Source organism: Rhamphochromis sp. 'chilingali' (genome assembly GCF_963969265.1).
Source record: "Rhamphochromis sp. 'chilingali' genome assembly, chromosome: 20".
In the NCBI taxonomy this organism is placed as follows: Eukaryota; Metazoa; Chordata; class Actinopteri; order Cichliformes; family Cichlidae; genus Rhamphochromis; species Rhamphochromis sp. 'chilingali'.
The window spans coordinates 1614019-1637232 of NC_137947.1; the positions used below are offsets into that span (position 1 = coordinate 1614019).

The following is a 23214-nucleotide window of genomic DNA, read 5'->3' on the forward strand; positions in this document are numbered from 1 at the left end:
CTTTCCACCCAAAAGTCCGCCCTCGTCCATGCTTGCGTGTGTTAGCTAGTGTTAGCTAGATAGTAGCATGGTGTCACTTCTTCTTCTTCTTCTAATCATTTCTGTCAGGCCAAACGCCAGCATAGCACACTGTTGCCCCCTCCTCCAGAGGTGCTCATGAATTTAAAGGTCTTAGATTACAGGAAATTAATAAAAAAACAAAATCAGCGTTAAATTTTTTTAATGCATTAAACATTTCGCGTTGATCTTAACAATTAACGCGATAATTTTGACAGCACTATTTTTTATATATATTTATTTTTTACAACATGTGCTGTACAAACACTACATTCTTTACAATAAAAATCAGCAGGGAAAGTAGGCGGTCAGTGAAATTAACCCCCTCCCTACTGTGTTCCTGCAGCCTGCCTCATCAGGGGATGACAGAGCCATGTGTTTCACCTGCAGCGTGTGCCTGGTCTGTTGGGAACCAACAGACGAACCTTGGTGAGTGGATTATTAAATAAACACACATGCATCTTACTCACAACATAATAATTGTATTATAATGGCAAGCGTTTCTTTATTACTCCCCAGGTCTGAACATGAGCGGCATTCTCCCAATTGTCCATTTGTGAAGGGAGAGCACACACAGAACGTCCCACTGTCGGTGACACTGGCAACAACACCCGCACAGTTTCCAAACAGTCCTGATCGTTCAGACAAGATTGCTTGCTATGGTTTTGGCAGCTGCCCACAGTTCCTGGCTGCTGCCACCAAGAGGGGCAAGATTTGCATCTGGGATGTCTCCAAAATGATGAAGGTCAGAGTACCAACCAATCCTTGCCTGGCTGACTCTTTACCTGCACAATGGAATGCATGCACAACACAGCACTTTATAGTGCCCTACCAGGTCTTAGAACAAAAAGCAATGCAACAGTGATATCACAAATCCATCGACCTACTTTATTGGTAAAAGGCATGATGCCAGCAAGGGCACTCAAAAATGTCTGGTTAAAGCAGCTGATTAAAGTAACTGATCCTTGTTACCAACCCAAAGCACGTCTTTTAAGTTATAATTTCCCAGATACACATGGTGCATAGAAACAGTTGAGCAGCTTTGTTTTACTTTGTTACCATATCAGATTTGTAAAGAAGTCACACTATAACTAAGTCTATGTACGAGCCTCAGCAGGACACTAATACACTTCCTGAGGCTCTTTTCAACATGTTACATGATTTGATTGCTTACTTGCTTAGCTTGGAGCATAAGCAGACAAAAGTTGAGTGAGTAGGGCAGTCTTGTTTATGTTGTTGACTATGACTCCAGGTAAAAAGTGTGTACCTGTGTGTTCAACAGGTGCACTTGAAGTTTGACATCAACCCATATGACCCAGCCATTCTGAGACAGTTGATCCTGTCTAGTGGTGAGCAGGGCCAGCATGCACTAACTGAGTCTCGGAGACCAACTTTGGCATGGTTAGAAGAGTCATCCTCCTGCTCCGATTTACCCAAACTCGAGGGAGACAGGTAAAACACATTCACATTTTAATTCATTTAAACTTGAAAGATAATTTTATAGGAATATTGTGTTTGAAATTATTAATAAGGGTACAATGTTTTAGAGTTGACCAGCCCTTTCAGACTCATGGATTTTATAGTATTTCCAGTACAGAGAATGTTCCTGATACAAATTGAGAAGAAAATGTTCTTTGTTGCAGCATGTTTCTCCTGACAAACTCCAGCATACATTTCTATTCTGTATTCAACAGTTTATTTATTAAATTAATTATCTATAAAAACCCTATACAAAATGTATATTCAAAAATTAACTGGTTGAGTGTGGGGGGAGCATGTATAGCCAGTATCAGAAACTAATTTGAGCGTATAATGGCATCTGCTTCTTGGGATTTTTGTGGTGAACTTAGGTTTGAACTGATTGGTTTGTTCTGCTTTAAGTAGATGATAATGACTTGTCTGTGACATAAAATGTGACAGTTTAGCAAGAGGTAATGCTTTTCTGTTATGTGAGGGAAAAAAGGTGAAAGTGTTTAAAAGGGGGAAAAAAAGAGGAAAAAAAAAGAATAAAGAAAACCAAAAAAATACAATAAACAATGTAAAAATAAAAGTAAAAAGAAAGAGGGATTTAACTTAGTATTTGTAAGTTTTTACAGTCAGGGTTCTTAGTTTTTGTTTTATGATATTAGTCTTGATTTTTCTCACTTGTTGTTTTCCAGTGATGACCAGTTGGAGGACTCAGACAGTGATGAGCATTCCCGGTCAGAGTCAGTAACAGGTACAAGCATTTGTAACTTCCTTTTTTTTTCTTCCTTTTTTTTTGTAAAAGTTCAAAGAAACTATTGACATTGTTGTAGTTTCATTTAGATATTTCTTTTTATTTTGACTTTGACTTAACATTGATACTAATATTACTTTGTTTCAAATATTTCATGTGTCTAGCATCTGGTATTTAAAGTTTTATATTCTTTTTGTTGTTTAATGATTGTCAGCAAGCATCTTCTAGGTACATTTTTTGGCAGTAGGAGCCTATTACATTCTGCAAATTGCTGGGAAACCAAGTGAAAGTACATATTTCAGGGCAAAAAATTGTCACGGAGTTCAGTGTTTCTCTTTTTTAATAAATAGAATGAATAAATAGAATGTTTTAATAGTCTGAAATCATAACAATCATGAGATACTATGAGTGCACTAAGTTCCCAGTAGGGTTGGGTGACTGGACAAATATATCGACGATAGGCTGAGCCCATCGGCCATCGTTTTTACAAGGGCGATTTACTTATTCATTTGCCCATGAGTGAGTTTGCTAATAATGATGGAGCAGTCAACAGGAAAAAATAATAGGGCTGTTTTAACAGCACCCTCTTTCATCTGTGCGCAAATGCGCCCTCCTCAGAGTGCACCGAAATGCTCGTTGATGGAGCTGCAGAAGCTGGTGATAGCCCAGCATACTCAGCGGTGGACACGTACATGCTGTGCAAGTTTGTGGTGTTTCAGTACTTTGCTCGCACTATATGTCTGCACAAGTGGCACACTGCTGTGGTTACATCCTTAGGTTTAACTCTTTCATCCCAAATTGGCAACTTTATATATATTTTTTTTTAGGGCTGTCAGCGTTAACGCGCCATCATCACGACTAACACAATTATCAGTTAACCCATCTGTTGTGCAAACTGAGTCAAAATCCCTGAAATGTCTCTGTCAACGCATTTCGGGCAGTTTGTCCAAAGTTTATTCATTCTGTGCTCTAGATGGGTTGAGCGCGTTAAAAATTTGAATCGCGTTAATCATGACGACCGCGTTAACGCTGACAGCCCTAATTTTTGGGGGAAATTAGTTCGTCCATGTTTGGACTTCTGTATTGTTAACACACAAATCAGTCCGTGCATGATTACATTGCTCCGCCCATCAAAAAGTCTGCGAATATTTTGCCCATCGTCGATTATTGGACTGACAATTGTTGGTTGGAAGATTTTTACAACCCTATTTCCCAGCCTCATTTAAATAATGTTGTTTGAATTACTGATTTTGTTATAGTTTGGCGAAGACTAACTTGGACCATTTTTTCCCCCCTTCTCTTTCAGGCCAGCCGTCCCAGTGGGAGAGCATGGATGTGAGCCTAGGAGTGACGGCACTGAGTGTGCTCCAACAGCCTGAGAAGCTTCAATGGGAGGTAGTAGCCAGTGTGTTGGAGGATACTGTTAAGGACCTCGAGGAGCTTGGTGCCAACCCCTCATTAAACCAAACTAAGATTCATAACCAGGCCAAAACAAAGGACAAGGCCCCTGACCACCACAACATTCCCTTTCCTTGCTTGTTGGCTGGAGGCCTGCTCAGCTATCGCTCAGCATCCAGTGTTCCCATGGTTCGACCTACAACCACAACCACAGCTACAACACGCAGGACCGCAGATGGTCCACTTAGGACTCATGGGACCGAGCCCTTTCACCCTGGACCTCTACAGGAACAGGGTCCTATGGAGATAGAGACTTGTAATCCTCAAACTGCAGCACAAGAGCAGGGTTTCTCTAATTTAGCAGGTTCCCAACCTGCTAGCCCCTCTTCTCTTCCAGCTGTACGCAGGACTATACCTGTGCTTCTGCTGTACAGTATCAGAGAAGTAGATGACAAGTCCTCAGGACAAGTCTTTGCTCAGATGAATAACCTAATGAGCAAGGGGCTCCATGAGGAGGGCTTCACTGTGCCACAAATCATTGAGATGGAGTTTGACACCCACGAGCAGCTTCTTCTTCAGGACCCCCCCATCACTTATATTCAGCAGTTTGCTGATGCTGCCAATCTGGCAGGGTTGGATGGGCATATGGAAAAATGGAGCACACTGGCTGCAGCAACAGCCTCCAGTCCGCCTCGACCTGGAGCACTGGTACAGTGCTTGAGGCTGCCCAAACAGCTCGAGGAGGAGAATCTCTATGTGGACTCGATAACACCCTGCTGGGATGGTGTGCACCTGCTGGTTGCCCTGCAGCCCTGTGGCTCTGAGTCTCTGAGTGCTACAAACCAAGTAGAAGCTCTTAATAATCTCAACCGCCTGCACTCTGCACTCTGCAGCCAACGAAAAGCAGACCCCTTACATCCAGTTGCAAATGGGGTGGAAGGCCACCACCCAGGTGGATCGCCACCACAGACACCGCTCATCCTTCCCCCAGGAGACCAGCAGCAGCAAAGGTCCCCAAGTGATGAGAGTGGAGGTGGATATCTTGCACTATACAAGCTCAACTATTCCACCCGTATTGTCACCTTGGATGAGGAACCTATCAAAGTACAGCAGATCTGGGACTCTCGGGATGCCATTACCTCCCTTATTTTGCTTCCTCCTGATGTGCTTGACAGCAGGGAAGATGACAGTGAAGAGGCTCCTGAGGAGGCTCTCCCAACAACTCCAAAAAATAGCTCTTCTGGGCTTGGAACAGGTCCGTCAGGCTCTGCTGAATCTGGAACTGGGACTGTGTGTGGAGCAGCTACCAACAGCAGCAATACTACTGTTACCAGTCCCTCCACCTCTGCCTCCACCCACAAAGACTCCAAGCGGCTGGAGGTGACAGGCCTGGGCCACCTGGTGGTAACCACACGGGCTGGGTTTATTATGATACTGGACCTGTCCACACTAGAGGTCCTAGCTAAGGTGGAGCCACCTAAAAAGGAGGGGTCAGCAGAGGAGACGGACCCATTTGTCTCAGTTACCTATTGCTCTGGGACAGATCGCCTTTGTGCCTGCACCAAAGGTAGGTTTTTCCCTTCTTTTTGTTTCTGCATATTTCCCTGCTGACAGTATTGCTGCTGATGGAATAAATAAACAGACTTTATCTTTTTATGAAAGTTTTTCTTTCATGTGTGCAAATTTTCTTAGACTTATATCATCATATTATGTATTTTATGTTATAACTCATTAAGTCTAGTGTAAAAGTAGTGCCCTTTTGTTCACAAAGTTTATGGGTGTTCTGTATAAAACAATTAAGGGTCGGATTTATGTTAGATTCTTATTAGTAATCTCAACATAAAATCTGGGCCATGTGTATGTCAGTACTTTGGAAATTCCTTACTCATCCATCCATCCATCCATCCACTTTCTTCCACTTTATCTGGGGCCGGGTCGCGGGGGCAGCAGCCTAAGCAGAGAAGCCCAGACCTCCCTCTCCCCAGGCACCTCCTGTAGCTTATCCACTCAGCTCGTGGCCATAGGTGAGGGTAGGGATGTAGATTGACCAGTAAATTGAGAGCTTCGCTTTTATGCTCAGCTCCCTCTTCACCACGACGGACCGGTGCAGTGTCTGCATCACTGCGGCCGCAGCACCAATCCGTCTGTCGATCTCCGGCTCCCTTCTCCAATCACTCGCGAACAAGACCCCGAGATACTTGAACTCCTCCCCTTGGGGCAGGAACTCATCCCTGACCCGGAGTGGGCACTCCACCCTTTTTTGGCTGAGAACCATGGCCTCAGATTTGGGGGTGCTGATCCTCATTCCCGCTGCTTCACACTCGGCTGCGAACTATTCCAGTGCAAGCTGGAGGCCCCCACCCGATGAAGCCAACAGAACCACATCATCTGCGAGAAGCAGAGATGAGATTCTGAGGCCACCAAAGTGAATGCCCTCCGCCACTTGGCTGCGCCTAGAAATCTTGTCCATAAAAATTATGAACAGAATCAGTGACAAAGGGCAGCCCTGGCGGAGCCCATCACCCACCGGGAACGAGTCCGACTTATTGCTGACATTGCGAACCAAGCTCTTGCAACGGTTGTATAGGGATCGGATGGCCCGTAGCAATGGGCCAGACACCCCATACTCCCGTAGCACCTCCCACAGGACACCCTGAGGGACACGGTCGAATGCCTTCTCAAAGTCCACAAAACACCCCCCAAGTATCCTAGGGAGTATAAAGAGCTGGTCCAGTGTCCCGCGACCAGGACGAAAACCGCATTGTTCCTCCTGTATCTGAGGTTCAACTAGCGGACAAACTCTCCTTTCCAGCACCCTGGCATAGACTTTCCCAGGGAGGCTGAGGAGTGTGATCCCCCTGTAGTTGGAACACACCCTCCGGTCCCCCTTCTTAAAAATGGGGACCACCATCCAGTCCAGGGTTATTGCCCCTGATCTCCACGCAACATTGTAGAGGCATGTCAACCAGGACAGCCCTATAACGTCCAGAGCCTTCAGGAACTCGGGGCGGACCTCATCCACACCAGGGGCTCTGCCACCAAGGACTTGTTTAACTGCCTTAGTGACCTCGCCCCCAGAAATTGGTGGGTCACCCCCCTCATCCACAGACTCTGCTTCCTCCTCGGAAGACATGTCAATGGGACTAAGGAGGTCCTTGAAGTATTCCTTCCACCGCCTGACAATTTTCTCAGTCGATGTCAGCAGCGCTCCACCAGCACTATACACAGTGCAGTGCACTTTTTCCATGGCCTCTCCAAACTCCTCCCACACCCGAGTTTTTGTTTCAGCCACTGCCCGAGCCGCATTCCGCTTTGCCTGTCAATAACTGTCTGCTGCCTCCGGAGTCCCACAGGCTAACCAAGCCCGATAGGACTTCTTCAGCCTGGTGGCTCGCTTCACCTCTGGTGTCCACCATTTGGTTCGGGGGTTACCACTATGACAGGCACCAACCACCGTGCGGCCGCAGCTCAATGCAGCAGCTTCGGCAATGGAGATGCTGAACATGGTCCATTTGGACTCAATGTCCCCAGTCTCCCTCGGAATGCTGTTGAAGCTCTGCCGGAGGTATGTGTTGAAGATCTCACGGACTGGGGCCTCTGCTAGACGTTCCCAGCACACCCTCACTACGCGTTTAGGTGCCCCGGGTCTGTCCAGCGTCCTCCCCTGCCACCTGATCCAACTCAACACCAGGTGGTGATCAGCTGACAGCTCAGCCCCTCTCTTTACCTGAGTGTCCAGAACATATGGTCGCAGGTATGGTGATACAATTACAAAAATCAATCATCGATCTGCAGCCTAGAGCGTCCTGGTGCCATGTGCACTTATGGACACTCTTATGTTTGAACAAGGTGTATGTTATCGCCAAATTGTGATTTGCACAGAAGTCCAATAACAAAGCACCGCTCGGGTTCAGATCAGGGAGGCCGTTCCTCCTAATCGCCCCTCCAGGTCTCGCTGTCGTTACCCACGTGAGCATCAAAGTCTCCCAGCAGGACAACAGAGTCTCCAGGTTGAACTGCCACTCGCAGATGACAGTCAGGACCCGTTCCCTGACCCTAAAGTGAAGAAAGAAGAAACCTCCTCATCCACCAGGAAGAACCCCAACATCCTTACTCGGTTTCTCTTGTTTTATTTTAAGTAGTTGAATTATTTTATGAAATAATTGGACTGTGATTTTTGAAAAATATAACATAAATTTTTTTTAATGTTTTATTCTCTACATGATGCAGTATTATTTCTTGAATGAAAGGACATTTTGCATAACTAGTGAAACAACACTGTGTTCATAACAATGATGGAAGATGTCATCGAGTGACTCATTGGTTTGTTTAAAAGCTGTTGACTAGAAAGATTCCAGCATTTGTTTATTTTCTTTTTCTTGTGTAATATATACGGTGGGACTAATGAACCAGCAAACACAGATTTAGGTTGAAATCCAGCTCTTTGCGTGAAAACCTTTGTCTTCAGTGAATACACATGAAGAAGTTAAACAGTGTAATGGAATGCTATACTGCAAAAGTCTTAAGCCACGTATGATTTCGTTATATTCTACAAGGAAAATGGGACATTGGTGCAGTGATTTATTGAAACAAAAATAAAAAAGAATTCTCAAGAGCTTAAAAGTCAGTATTTGTATGTTGTAGTATGGTTGTCTTTTATTCTTTAGGCACGCCTTCTTGTCATTTCTTTAAGTAGTCTTCAGGGTTCTTGAAGTACTTTCCAAAGCTCTTCTTTGGATGTTGGCTTGATTTTGTTCTGTTGTCTATGTAGATGATCCCACACTATTTGAGGTCTAGGATCTGTAGGTAGGCCAATCCATGGTGTTCCATTCTGTGTTGAATGTAGGTATGTGTGGTGGGGCGTGGTCTGTGGTGCCGCATGGACGCACCTGCACGGCATCTGCAAATCACACCCGCGGTGTTAAATCACGGGGAAGCAGGGTTGAGAGGGTTGTTATGGTGGTGTAACAAAGAGGCAGTTATACTGTCAGCTCATCTTGATTTATTTTCCTATCTCTTAAATACATGATTTTTAGATACTGTTGATCTGTTGTAGGTAATTCCCTTTCATTGAACTTACTCAGTGCAGCAAATATAGTATGGGATGTCATGTCCCTCTGTGTCCTGGCTGAAGATGCCTATTCATATCTTTAAGACAGATTGCTCGATTGACTCACAGGTAATCTTCATCCAACTCCAAAGGCAAGGAGAAACCTGTCAATGTACCTGCAGCGAGCTAGACTAACCACAAGGAGTATGTTAATGAATTAGCTGAGAATGAGCCAGAACCATGCAAAGGTGCTGTTTCCCCTCATGTTCTTGCTCCCTGAGAGATGCAAGTTATGATTATTTCTTCATGATGTAGCTCCTTATCCCTTATCCCCCCGTAGTCATTACAGTTGTGCACATAGACCTTGTTCTTGAAAATATATATAAGTACACTGTCTTCCAAATTATTTTGCTAATGATATTTTTCTCTGATTTTCTGAAATAGTCAATTCAAATGACAGTCAGCATAATTTTTGAGTCATCAACCATTAGTGTAATTCAAATGTTACTGAACAAACCTCCCAATGAGAACGGTATGTTTTTCAAAAATAAAAAACTTAAAATGCACTGTTCCATATTATTAAGCACACAGTTTCAAAACACTTTAAAGATTGTAGAGAATTGAAAATGGTCATTTGTTGAATCTGCAGCATTAGGAGTTCATATTTAGAGAAATCAAGTTTTTTTTTTAATCAAAAACATCTTAACAGGGCAAGTTACATATTAACATAGGAACCCTTATTTGATAGCAGTTTCACAGTTCTTGCATCCATGAAACTTGTGAGTTTTTGGAGAGTTTCTATTTGAATGTCGTCGCAGGATGTCAGAATAGCCTCCCAGAGCTGCTGTTTGGATGTGAACTGCCTCTCACCCTCATAGTTTTTTGCTTGAGAATGCCTCAAAGGTTCTCAATAGGATTGCGGTTAGAGGAGGATGGGGGCCACACCATGAGTTTCTCTCCTTTTAGGCTGATAGCAGTCAATGATGCAGAGGTATTCCTTGCAGCATGAGATGGTGCATTGTCTTGCATGAGGATGATTTTGTTGCGGAAAGCACGGTTCTTCTTTTTCTACCATGGAAGAAAGTGGTCAGTCAGAAACTCTACATACTTTGCAGAGGTCATTTTCACACCTTCAGGGACCCTAAAGGGCCAACCAGCTCTCTCCTCGTGATTCCGACCCAAAACATGACTTCACCACATCCTTGCTGATGTTGCAGCCTTGTTGGGACATGGTGGCTGTCCACCAACCATCCACGACTCCATTCATCTGGACCACCCAGGGTTGCACTGCACCCATCAGTGAACAAGACTGTTTGAAAACTAGTCTTCATGTAGTTCTGGGCCCCACTGCAGCCATTTCTGCTTGTGAGCATTGGTTAGGGTTGACCAAATAGAAGATTTATGCACAACTCACAAGTCTCTGGAGGATCCTACACCTTGACTTTTGCGGGGCTCCAGAGGCGGCAGCAGCTTCAAAAATATCTGTTTGCTGCTTTGTAATGGCCTTTTAGCAGCTGCTCTCTTAATCTGATGTATTTGCCTGGCAGAAACCTTCCTCATTGTACCTTTATCTGCATGAACCCATGTGTGCTCTGATTCAGCCACAAATCTCCTAACATCATAGTGATTACGCTTATGTTTTTGTGAAATATCTAACGTTACATGAACATTAACGTGTCCAAGGCATTCAACTATTTCACTTTTTTAGCAGCAGAGAGATCCTTTTTCTTTCCCATATTGCTTGAAAATGCTGGTCTGCTTAATAATGTGGAACATCCTTCTTTAGTAGTTTTTCCTTTAACTGGGCTCACCTGGCAAACTAATGATCATAGGTGTCCGAGATTGATTTCAGTGATCCATAATGACCTGAGACACCATTCCTTCCATGAGTTTAATTGAAAAACAACTTATTTAATCTTTATGCCACTTAAACACATTTTGCATAATAATAACAAAGGATGAAGCAAGCTGTTTTATCTGTTTACCCTTGAAGGTCCATCCTTTAAGATCTACTTGCTGATTGGCTGCCCCTTGGAAATAGAAGGTTGAGTTGCTGGTGGTTTAGGGTTATGTGCTCACAACCAGAGGCGTTTGTCTGAGAGCAGAAGGTCGTCTTATGTGGCCTTTCATAATGTTATGAAAAAGTTGAAGCATTACCAGGACAAAAATTAGACCATTTTGTTTCCTTTTCATATTATTTAAGACAATTTTCAAATTGCTAAATGACAGTTAGAATTTTCTTAGAAGTTCTTCGAATTTTTTTGTCTGAACAATTTCACTGTGAAATTACTACCAGTGTCTATATTTATTTATTATTAGAACAAAATAACAATAATTTAATATGAATTTATTATATGAAACAACATAAAATCTCCTGAATAAGGATTAATATTTCTGAAAAACTGGAGGTTCTTTTTAGAGTATCTTTTTCTAATGTTTTTTTTGTTTCTGCTCTCCTGAAGGTGGAGAACTTCATTTCCTTCAAATTGGAGGTGTGTGTGAAGATGTAGATGACGGAGACATGTTTATTGATGGCCCCCTTTCTAAAGGGGCTGAACTGCTGCTTGAGGGGGCCAAACCCTCCTCTAACCCTTCTAGCCCCGGGATTACAGGTAGACCTGTCTCTAGACACATTGAGTCAGTAATTCACTACATCAGTTTTGATGCGTAACTTAAAAAGTGTTCTGGCCTTTGTTTAGGAGTGGACCTACTGGTAGATCAACCACTGACCACAGAGATTCTGATGTCCCTGGTAGAGCTGACACGCTTTGAGACTTTGACCCCACGCTTCTCAGCCACAGTTCCCCCGTGCTGGGTGGAGGTGCAGCAGGAGCAACAACAGCGACGCCACCCACAGCACCTTCATCAGCAGCACCATGGAGATGCAGCCCAGCACACACGTACTTGGAAACTTCAAAGTGACAGGTAGCAGTTTTAATTATCTGTACTGTTATGTCTGAGCTAGTGGCTTTATAGTGTAGGGATGCAAATTTGCCTAACAAGTGAAAGACTGCAGGAGAAAACGCAGTCCCACAGGTTTGTGAGGAGATTTTTCTTTAAGAATCACTCTTCCTTGAAATCTTTGCCTGTTGCCAACAAAGATAACAAAATACTAACTTTTTTTGTATGTATTAAGTACCGACTAGTGCTGTTGTACTGGTTTCTCCCTTCCCTGCTTTTAATGTCAGTGTAAATGGACCTCTCACATAGTGAGCAGACAAGAGAGGTGGAGCAAACATTTGAGCCAAGTTTAGTCTCTTAGATAACTGTTAGATTGAGCAAGAGAAGCAGACAGGGAAAGCATTAACGAGCTAAGCTTTTTAATTTTAGTCAACTTGAGTTTGTGCTAAAGTAAAAAAAATGTACAGAAAAAAGAAGCTGTTGGTGTAAAATCATCAGATCCTTTGCTCTTACCCTTAGCTTTAGTATGCTAGCCCACTAGCAACAGGTACACTCCAGCTGACACGCAGGGTAGAAAATCCAAAACCGTATAGAAATGACATGTACGGATCAACTCGTTGTCACCAGTCTGTGTTCCGGGTATCAGTAACACATCTCCCAGTTGATAACCAACATTTTGAATATTTATTTATGAATCTGCTGCTAATGTATCAAAACAGTTGTCAGTCTTGCTTGCTAGTCAGGTCTTCGCACATGTTCCAGTCACACTTAGACATAACTCATGTTTTGAATCATATGTACTTGAATCTCAGCTATAATCAACAGTTCTAGAGCAGCAAATTCTACTTTTGGTTTCTGTTTTGTATCTGAAATCTTGATCATACTTTCCTCATCTACTGGAGTTACAGACATTTCACCATCAACTGGTATGCTCACGAGTCTGTGTGTAGCTTGACATGCTTAATATTTGAAATGGTTGATAATGTGATCGTGTAGGAATACTTTCTTTAATAATGATGACCTCTGTTCTGTCTTCAGCTCTAGCTGGGATGAGCATGTGTTTGAACTGGTGCTGCCCAAGGCCTGCATGGTGGGCCATGTGGACTTTAAGTTTGTCTTGAATGCCAACATCGTCAACATTCCTCAGATCCAGGTCACTCTGCTTAAAAACAAAGCACCTGGGCTGGGCAAAGTCAGTGGTGAGGACATTGTTTTTATACAATTAATGATTGCTTTTAACCAGCAGTGTTTCAGATTAAAGCAGCTTTCTTTTGGGGGGGAAGTTTTCATCATTTCTCATTCAGTTAGTATGTATTTTATTCTTACTAGATAGAACTGACTTTATACATCTCAGTATTACTCCTTATCGCTTCAACAGAAACAGCTGTGGACAGGCAGATCTCGTTCCCTCTTTCCAATGTCCTTCATGCAAATGGAGAGAGAAATGGCCAACCTGTAATGCAAGACTTCACAGAGGACATCCAGTTCATGGACATAGAGGAGACATCAGGTCAAACATTTTAGGCAGTTTGAATTTATAAACACTTATTTGCCCTGCAGATGATCACTCACCTAGAACCTTTCATTTCAGATGATGATTCGACTTTGAAATTATTTCTTTCTTTTTGTAAATAAACTGTATGTAAACATAAAATTGTGGTTTCATATGCTTATTGCAGGCTCCATGTTGTGTCCATTCCTGGAAGACCACAAGGAGGACATCCTGTGTGGTCCAGTATGGCTGGCCAGTGGGCTAGACCTCTCTGGCCATGCTGGTATGCTCAGCCTCACTAGCCCCAAGCTGGTAAAAGGTAATAAACACATATACTGAAAATTAAGACCTGGCTATCAGACTAAAGCAGTTTCTATAGCCACCTGAATCTCGTACTGGTTTAGAATTAATATTTGTTTCTCCAGTGGCATTGGTGATCATCAAGACTGCCAAACACACAGTTCATTTCAAGTTGATGTAAATATAGGAATGATGACAATAAAGTTAATTTGTCAAACCAGTATTCCAAACTACTTTGGAAGCCCTTTATTTGGAAATTCATGGTCAAACTCCTAGATCGTCGTGACATAAACAATTCAGTGAGATGGTTATAATGCTGACTGTTAGATGTGAAATGACTTCCTGATCATAGCCTGCAGTTCATATTCATCTACACAGGTGTGTGTCAGTGTTTTACAATTGTCCTGTTGATCCCTCTCTGCTGCAGGCATGGCAGGAGGGAAGTACCGCTCTTTCCTGGTTCACATCAAGGCAGTAAGTGATAAGGGCACGGAGGAGAACCCCCGCCCCGTGGTGAGAATGCCTAGTTCCAAGCCTCAGGGCACCAAAGCGCACTCACTGTCAACCCTCCTTCAAAGGGCTCAGGCTTCTAAGGTACACAATTACAGTTCCTAAGCCAGTCAGATGGCACATAAGTGTTGGATTTCATCAAGTTACAGCCCGTTTAGAGTAATGTTTCTATATGTTTTGTCAACCGAGGCTGTCGGCTCATTTGTTTCCACTGAAAGTGGAGAGTTTATTTATTTTTTAAATAAAGAAAAAAACGGAAGATGTTAACTTGATTGGTCCAAAGTGAACTATTGAATAATTCTTATACTATGAAAAGTCTTGCTTTTGCAATCATTTTGTTTTCCAAGATAAAAACATTCCAAAAAAAATGAACAGCTGGTCTACCCTTGACTTTGTGAAACTACCAAATGCCAAACAAAGCCACATTCATGTATTTGCTACCTTTTATTTTTGTGTGTAGGAGAAAGTCTCCGCAGTGAAGACGGAAACCTCAGCTCCATCAAAGAAAGTAGAAAACCTGCGAGGATGCGACCTGCTTCAGGAAGTTTCAGTCACAATCAGAAGGTTCAAGAAGACGTCAATTCCCAAAGAAAGGTCAGATAACTGCTGAGGTGCTGCTGGCACTGTGGTCAGGTTAAACATTTAACACAGATACATTTTTGCTTAGATGGTTTTTGTGGTGGTTTTTTACAAGTTAGCTGGTCTGTGTCTGCTGCTCTGTCGTTTTCAGGGTCCAACGCTGTGCAATGCTGCAGTTCCCAGACTTCCATGAGAAGCTGCTGGATGCACTGTGTCGGCGAACAGAGGGCGACCCAGCCACGGAGCATGCCCAGAGCCTCATCCTAGATATCTTGTGCTGGCTGGCTGGGGTCTTCTCCAATGGACCTTGCAGGTAGAAGTCAACCTGGAGACATACAGATATAAGATAGCATTACCATAAGGGCTCTAGATTATACATGACCATCACGTTCACATTGTACTAATTGGAATATTGCATTTTGTGTCCTGTTTTTAGCCTAAAAGAAGGAAAGGAGAGTCTGCAGGTGAAAACCAGGACGAGGCTTACCGATATTGTACGGGTGTGTTTCTTTGAGGCTGGCCGGAGTATAGCACACAAATGTGCTCGCTTTCTTGCACTTTGCATTAGGTAAGAAGCCTGTTTGAGCCAAAGATGCAGACAGTTCTTTTACAATTGGGCAAATTTACAACTTAACACGCATAAGGTAGAGGCCTTGTTCACTGATGGAGTGCTAAGATGCTGTTTGTTAGGCAGGTCCACTTATTTGAAAAGGGAAGAGAGACAGAGTGTGCAGTTAATTTCTCACATTCGGCATAAAAAGAAAGTAATGGGTGCTCTGCTGAATGCGTGGTGTCAGCCAACATTATGTTTTTAAGGGTGAGAGGGCTCTACCACAAGTCAAGGCTTACATTAGGGGTTATTAATTTCTTGTAATGTAACATGTGTTCTCTCTTGGTATCTTGTGTTTTGTTTTTTAGGTTTACTTAAATAAAATAACAAGCACGTAGTTTTGTTTCTTGTTACAGTAATGGGAAAGGAGAACCAAGTCAGCAGGGTTTTGGCGTGAGCCTTCTGAAGGCTCTGCTGGACAATATGCCTTACTTGCCTGCAGCAGCAACTGGTGGTGAGTGATTGAGCAACATCTAGCACTCTCCCTTGTCTGTGTTTCTTGACTGTCCAGACTTGATGTTTTACCCTCTCCTCTTTCTTCTGTGGGCTTCCAGGCTCAGTGTTCTGGTACTTTGTGTTGTTAAATTACGTGAAGGAGGAGGACCTGGCAGACTGCAGCACTGCTTGTGCCTCCCTGCTCACCGCCATCTCTCGACAGCTGCAGGACCGCCTCACACCACTGGAGGCCCTGCTGCAGACCAGGTATCTGTATAGCTCTTTAGTCTAAACCCTAGGTTCATAAATTACGTTTTTCTCATCTTATCGTCACCTTATTTTATCCCCCTTTCTTGGATGTTTATCTATTCGTTCCCAGGTACGGACTGTACAGCTCTCCATTTGACCCAGTGCTCTTTGACTTGGAGGTCAGCGGTTCCTCATGTAAGAATGCCTTCAACAGCAGCATCGGAGTGCAGTCTGATGAGATCGACCTCTCCGACATACTCTCAGGTATGAGCACTAAAACTTCACAGGAATTTCTTTCTGTGACCACTGACCTGAACTTGCAGATCTTAAAGCACTGCTCTCCTTTATCACAAGAAGGCTCTATAATGTGAAAATGAAATACATTTTAATGACCAAGTCTGCTCTGACACCTAGTTGAGAGGGGAAAAAAACTCAAAGCATCTTTTACCTCGCAGGGCTTTTTAAAGTACAGTGTGCAAAATATACACTGAACAGTTTCATAATATCTACTATATAATAAATCATTTCAAACTACAGACTTGTCTTGGCTTGTCAGATTTCAGTGAGACTTTTTGCAACTTCTGATTTGGCCTTTCCTGTTGAAGCTGCAACTTATGTGGGTCTACCCATCCACACACCAAAATTGCACCTTCACTGGACCTGAAAGAGTCCAGTCAAGCTTTATGCAAAAAAAAGCAAGCTAGTAAACTGAGAAACCCTTGAAGCCCATCAAGTGGAGACACTTCTGTTGAAATAAAATTCCACAGGGTAACTTGAAAGGAGGCTGAATAAGGTGCCCCTGAGTCCTCCCTTAGTTAAGCTGCAATAGGTCTGTACTAAAAAGTGTGGGGTTTTTTGGTGTGTGTGTGTGTGTGTGTGTGCACCCTCTCCAGTCACCGTCAACAAGCCACGGCAACTGGCTGCTCCTCCATTTGCCAGTTCTGCTGGGGGTTTCTTCTTGTTAAAAGGGAATCTTTCTTTCCCACTCTGACCAAGTGCTTATGGAAAAAATTAAAAAGAGCATTATGTTTTAAGGGTGAAAGGAGGAACTCAAATGCTTGTTAAGCATATTTTTTTTCAGTTAGTTTTGAATGTTGTATGTTTCGTAGGGAATGGAAAAGTGAGCAGCTGTGCAGCAGCAGAAGGCAGCTTCACAGCATTAACAGGACTCTTGGAGGTGGAACCTTTGCACTTTACTTGTATCTCCACCAGTGATGGCACACGGGTGGAGCGAGATGACGCCAGCATGTTCACTGGTAACCATTTGATCTTAGCTTGGTTTTAGCTGAGGTTTTAGTATGGGAACTGTCCTTTCTTGAAGTTGTATTCTTTGTTTCCAGTGAGTACATTTGGTGTGACCCCAACAGTGGGCGGCCTGTCAACGGGAACGGTTGGAGAAGCTTCTACGGCTCTGAGTTCTGCAGCTCAGGTGGCTCTCCAGTCGTTGTCTCATGCTATGGTGTCAGCAGAGCAGCAGCTGCAGGTCCTGCAGGAGAAGCAACAGCAGCTGCTGAAGCTGCAGCAGCAGGTGAAGAACTAGTTCAGTTATCTGGCCTGTTTAAGCTGCAGGAGCTCAACAAAACTCAATGACAGGAGTGCGGTCATATTAGCATTTTCTTACCCTAAGACAGACTAGCTATTAGAACACAATAGAATAGAACAGAATAGAAATGGTTCAAAAGTAAATAATCACACACTAGGTAGAGAAGTGATGAAATAGGAGTTTGTTTGGCACTGGTTTCTGAGAACCAAATGACCAAGTTATAAAACTTATTTAGCAGAAATCTTTATGACATGATGATGTAAGAAAAAGTCTCAAAGGTTCATAAAGGATATGAAGCCAAATGTTACAGATTGTTAATTTCTTCCACCGAGAAATGCTATTATTGTAGCAAGGACTTGATACAGTTTAAAAACCTAACCACAGTTCATGGCTGTGGAAACCATGTTCTGACTGGACACTAAATGTTTGCACAAAACTGAAGAGATCCAAGAAATTAAAAGACAAGAAATGCTGAAAGCTTTTTCCAGTTTTGGATTTCTCTAAAGTTTGCCATGTTGCTCTAATACAAATCTAGTGTTTTTATCCTGTGGCTGTAATATTCTTTGTATGCTGTAAACAGAAGGCCAAGCTGGAGGCTAAGCTGCATCAGACCACCTCAGCAGCAGCAGCTGCTGCCTCAGGCGTGGGACCTATACACAACTCTGTGCCTTCAAACTCTTCCTCCGCGCCAGGCTTTTTCATTCATCCTTCTGACGTCATCCCCCCAACACCTAAAACCACACCCCTCTTCATGACCCCTCCTCTCACACCCCCCAATGAGGTGGTTTCTGCAGCCTTCAGTGCTGAGCTGGCTCACCTGTTCCCTGGTTCCATGATGGACCCTGGGCCTGTCAACCTGGCTGCACACAAGAACACACAGAAAGCCAAACCAGTTAGTAACAAGTAGCTCCATGCTTTGTGGCTATTTATCCCTGAGTCATTGGGATATTTATATAGCTATTGCTGCATATATCACTTTCAACAAATGATTTTAGATCTAGATAGATTTATCTAACTTGATAGATTGCTTTGCAGTAAAATGAGAAATGTCTCTCTTTCTGCCTCAGAGCCCAATGGGCAGTGGTCTGGCTTTGGCCATTTCCCAGGCATCTCACTTCCTGCAGCCTCCTCCACATCAGTCAATCATCATAGAGCGGATGCACTCGGGTATGTCATGTAGGACTATTCCATATTGACCACCTAACCTAGTGCTTAAATGTCAATATTTTAAGACTGGAAGATTCTGAAACTTTCTGAAAGTTTTAATCATGTTTCATTTGTTGCTAATTACGTTAGGAAATACCGTCAAATTAAATATTTGTGGAAAATAAACTGAGCTTGCTCATGAGTGTGCTATGTTTTTCCTCCCAGGAGCTCGCCGTTTTGTAACTTTGGACTTTGGCCGTCCTGTTTTGCTGACGGATGCTCTGATCCCCACCTGTGGCGACCTGGCCTCTCTGTCCATAGACATCTGGACTCTGGGTGAGGAGGTGGATGGCCGCAGGCTGGTGGTGGCCACAGACATCAGCACCCACTCCCTCATTCTGCATGACCTGCTGCCACCACCTGTTTGCAGGTTCATGAAGGTCTGTTTCTCTCTGTTTTACTTTGGGGCAGAGTTGTGGGTTGGCTTACGTGATGTTTTAAATTTCTTTGTTGAGTTAAAAATCTGCCGCAATGATGGATGTAATACTGCTATTGTGGGCTGCCTCATATTCTCAGATCACTGTGATTGGGCGCTATGGCAGCACCAATGCTCGTGCTAAGATTCCACTGGGCTTCTACTATGGCCACACTTATATCCTGCCTTGGGAGAGTGAACTGAAGCTGATGCATGATCCTCTTCGGGGAGAGAGCGAAGCTGCCAGTCAGCCAGATGTGGATCAACACCTGACCATGATGGTGGCTTTGCAGGAGGACATCCAGTGCAGGTGAGACAGGAAGTAAAGCAGATACAGATGCCTCATTTGAGTTTGACTATAGCTTCATTGAACAGACTTGAGATATTTGGTGGTGTCTGTGGCTCAGGAGGTTGAGCAGGTCATCTCCTAATTGAAAGGTCAGTGAGTTGATTCCTGGCTACTCCAGCCTGCATGCCAAATATCTTTGAGCAAGATACTGAACCTTAAGTTGCTCCCGATGTGTTTATCACAGTGTTAATGTGTGTGAATGCTAGATGGAAATGGTTAAACAAGACATGTATAAAGCACTACAATGTCGTGAAAAAGAGTTTGACCTCTTCCTGATCTCCTAATGTTTGTGTATATTGTATATCACACTTTTTATATCACTACGTGTATCACAAGGTTTCAGATCATCAAACAAACTTAATTATTAGATAATGATAACACAAATAAACACAAAATTCAGTTTCCAAATGAAGTTTATTATTATTAAGGGGAGCTGGTTGGTTACCCTAGCAGCAACAGCTGCAATCAGGTGTTCACAGTAACTCCCAAAGAGTCTTTTACCGCACTGTGGAGGAATTTTGGCCCACTCATCTTTGCAGAATAGTTGTAATTCAGCCACATTGGAGGATTTTCAAGCATGAACCCCCCTTTTAAGGTCATGCCACAGAATCTCAATTGAATTCTGGGTCAAGACTCTGACTAGTCCACTCCAAAGTCTTCATTTTGTTTTTCTTAAGCCATTCAAAGGTGGACTTGCTGGTGTCTTTTGGACCATTGTCCTGCTGTGAAACCCGAGTACGCTTCAGCTTGAGATCATAACCAGACAGCAGAATTCATGGTCCCATTTACCACAGCAAGTCTTCCAGGTGCTGAGGCAGCAGAGCAGCCTCACCAGCTTCACCACTGTTCAGAGTTTTCTCCATTTGTGTATAATGGATCTGACTGTGGTTCAGTGAAGTTCCAAGGCTTAAGAAATGGCTTTTAGCCCTTTTCAGACTGATAGACATCAGTGATTTTGTTTCATTAGATCATGGTCTGCTTCAATTTGTCAGATGGGTTCTATTTAAGTGGTTTCTTGATTCAACAGGTCTGCCAGTAATTAGGCCTGACTATGTTTAGTAAAACTGAACTTAAATATCCAAAAGTTGATTCTGCTCATCTGGACGTAGCATTTTGTGGGAGAAACGTTTCGTCACTCATCCAAGTGACTTCTTCAGTCTCAGCTGACTGCAGGTTTCCCCAATCTTATAAACAGTACATTTACACAATGACTGAACCCAGCCCACTGAAGGAACAATGGGCTGGGAGGTCAGTTCCTTAATCTTAATATGCAAATTCTCATGACCATTGATCAACAACCACTGACCAAAACCCACTGATCAAAGACCACTGATCAATGGCCATGAGTACCATTCACAGAGTTGGGGAATGGCTGCAATCATAGCATTGTAAGATGGCGAAAGCTGTACCCTTAAGCCCCCTCCTCAATTCAGAGATGGTCTTTCCCTTTTCACGTAAATGGTCTCCTTGACTCCGCGCTCAAACCAGCGTTCCTCCCTGTCCAGGATGTGTACATCCTCATCTTTGAAAGAGTGTCCACTAGCCTGACGAGGTAGCTCTTCTGTGTTGTGCCGTCCGCTTCGCCAGAGGTTGTTTGGTTTCCCTGATGTATAAATCCTGACAATCCTCCTGGCACTTAACAGCGTACACTATGTTACTCTGTTTGTCTCGGGGGACCCGATCCTTGGGGTGGACCAATTTTTGGCGCAGCGTGTTTTGGGGTTTAAAAGCCACAGAGACCCGGTGTTTAGAAAAAATGTGTCTCAACTGCTCCGATACTCCTGACACATATGGGATCACTACAGGGTTCGCTTGGGCAGCGGTTGTCCTTCTCTCCTGGATCGGCTGGAGCTTTCTTTAGGTGCCTTTCCAGTTTTGACAAAGGTCCACCTGGGATAACTTAAATAATGTAGTGATTTCATCTGAGGGGCGATCGTGGCTCAAGAGTTGGGAGTTCGCCTTGTAATCGGAAGGTTGCCGGTTCGAGCCCCGGCTTGGATAGTCTCGGTCGTTGTGTCCTTGGGCAAGACACTTCACCCGTTCCCTACTGGTGGTGGTCAGAGGGCCCGGTGGCGCCAGTGTCCGGCAGCCTCGCCTCTGTCAGTGCGCCCCAGGGTGGCTGTGGCTACAATGTAGCTTGCCATCACCAGTGTGTGAATGTGTGTGTGAATGGGTGGATGACTGGATATGTAAAGCGCTTTGGGGTCCTTAGGGACTAGTAAAGCGCTATATAAATACAGGCCATTTACCATTTACCATCTGCAAAAGAAGTTTGTAAATTTTTTGGTGGTGTTGTGAATTTTCCAATTTTGTATTTATTTACCAGGTATAATCTAGCTTGCCATCGGCTAGAGACTCTTCTGCAGAACATCGACCTGCCACCTCTCAACAGCGCCAACAATGCCCAGTACTTCTTAAGAAAACCAGATAAGGTTGTTGAGGAAGATCAGCGTGTTTTCTCAGCCTACCAGGACTGCATCCAGCTGCAGCTACAGCTTAACCTGGCTCACCATGCGGTTCAGCGGTTGCGTGTATCACTGGGTACCAGCCGCAAGTCACTCTCAGCAGCTGGGGCTCCGGAAGCAAAGGAGCTAGTTCACAACTCCTCCACAGAGCAACTGAGAACCATCATCCGCTACTTGCTGGACACACTGCTCAGCCTGCTGCATTCTAATAATGGTGAGCTGAACTCTGCTGGATCTGCTTTTTAGTGAAGTTGTACATTTCACAGATGACTTTGTTAGTAACGTGTGGATTGAAACGCTGTTACACATGATTGATTCATTTTTATGGGTATTTTTAGGCCATTCTGTCCCCTCGGTGCTCCAGAGCACATTCCATGCCAAGGCCTGTGAGGAGCTCTTCAAACATCTTTGCATCAGTGGGACGCCCAAGATCCGACTTCATGCCGGCCTGCTGCTGGTGCAGCTTTGTGGAGGCGAGCGCTGGTGGGGCCAGTTCCTCTCTAATGTACTGCAGGAGCTCTACAACTCTGAACAGCTGCTCATCTTTCCCCAGGACAGGTAAAGAACTATCAGATTCCATATAGTCACAACATTTTAGATTAATGTGAAATTCAATAAATAATAATAATAAATAATGAAAAAAGGTAGGGTTTTTAATGAAAAATAAAATAATTTTTCAGTCCCACAGGAAAATCTAATCATGACATTACACATTGGTTTGTATCAAAATGTTGACTTCTAATGAACGGTTAAAAAAAAAAAGAAGGAAGGAAAGGAAAGGAAAGGAAACATAAACCAAATCAAAACCAACCTCTCCCACCATAGAGTTGTTTAACCCTCTGCAGTCGATGGATACGCTGGCACGTCCAAATCACATGACCAATTTAAGATGACACAGCAACAAGATGCAACGACCCAGATTCTTCATTTCAAAAGTGTGGATGTGTGGACTGTATATGAATTTATAATTGTTGATCGGCCATGTAAACCCAGAGTTATGATAAAAAATACATGCGGTGTATTTTTCTGAATAAAACAGTGGTATTTACTCCTGGAAGAAATGGTAGAAACAGTGTTTTCTAACTACAGTGCTATAGCAAGAATTCTCCGCTTGCAGAGCAAAAAGAAAGGAAAAGAAAAAAAACACCCCTTCCCTATTGGTGTTAAAGTGTACCATGTTGACCAATCAAAAAAGTATATGGCAACATGTGGTATGTGGTTGGCTAGGGTGGCACTAACAAAGGCAGAGCAGTGAATGAGGGATGGGGCTCTCACATGTACTCTACCCACATAAACTGTCTGGAACTGCTGGCAGTTCACCTGTCGCTAAAACATTTTCTGCCTTGGCATAGAGGTCATCATGTTTCATTGAGATCGGACAATTCCACATTTGTGGCCTACATCAACAGACAGTGCCCCAAGTTACACACACTGGCA

General features: G+C 43.6%; 1 protein-coding gene across 3 annotated transcripts in view; it reads left to right on the top strand.

The window, feature by feature from the left end:
• birc6 (baculoviral IAP repeat containing 6) overlaps positions 1 to 23214 on the top strand; it is a 132225-nt gene that overhangs the window by 29203 nt on the left and 79808 nt on the right. For all 3 annotated transcript variants that reach the window (XM_080869824.1, XM_080869826.1, XM_080869825.1), the window contains exons 6-30: positions 404 to 486; positions 577 to 802; positions 1340 to 1509; positions 2217 to 2275; positions 3582 to 5240; positions 11186 to 11335; positions 11423 to 11648; positions 12663 to 12823; positions 13003 to 13134; positions 13304 to 13435; positions 13844 to 14010; positions 14387 to 14520; positions 14657 to 14818; positions 14942 to 15073; positions 15472 to 15569; positions 15670 to 15817; positions 15930 to 16063; positions 16909 to 17055; positions 17140 to 17327; positions 17923 to 18234; positions 18410 to 18509; positions 18714 to 18928; positions 19065 to 19273; positions 21639 to 21991; positions 22116 to 22335. In XM_080869824.1, the coding sequence (XP_080725950.1) occupies positions 404 to 486; positions 577 to 802; positions 1340 to 1509; positions 2217 to 2275; positions 3582 to 5240; positions 11186 to 11335; positions 11423 to 11648; positions 12663 to 12823; positions 13003 to 13134; positions 13304 to 13435; positions 13844 to 14010; positions 14387 to 14520; positions 14657 to 14818; positions 14942 to 15073; positions 15472 to 15569; positions 15670 to 15817; positions 15930 to 16063; positions 16909 to 17055; positions 17140 to 17327; positions 17923 to 18234; positions 18410 to 18509; positions 18714 to 18928; positions 19065 to 19273; positions 21639 to 21991; positions 22116 to 22335 (5717 nt within the window). The remainder of the gene's footprint in view (positions 1 to 403; positions 487 to 576; positions 803 to 1339; positions 1510 to 2216; positions 2276 to 3581; positions 5241 to 11185; positions 11336 to 11422; positions 11649 to 12662; positions 12824 to 13002; positions 13135 to 13303; positions 13436 to 13843; positions 14011 to 14386; positions 14521 to 14656; positions 14819 to 14941; positions 15074 to 15471; positions 15570 to 15669; positions 15818 to 15929; positions 16064 to 16908; positions 17056 to 17139; positions 17328 to 17922; positions 18235 to 18409; positions 18510 to 18713; positions 18929 to 19064; positions 19274 to 21638; positions 21992 to 22115; positions 22336 to 23214) is intronic.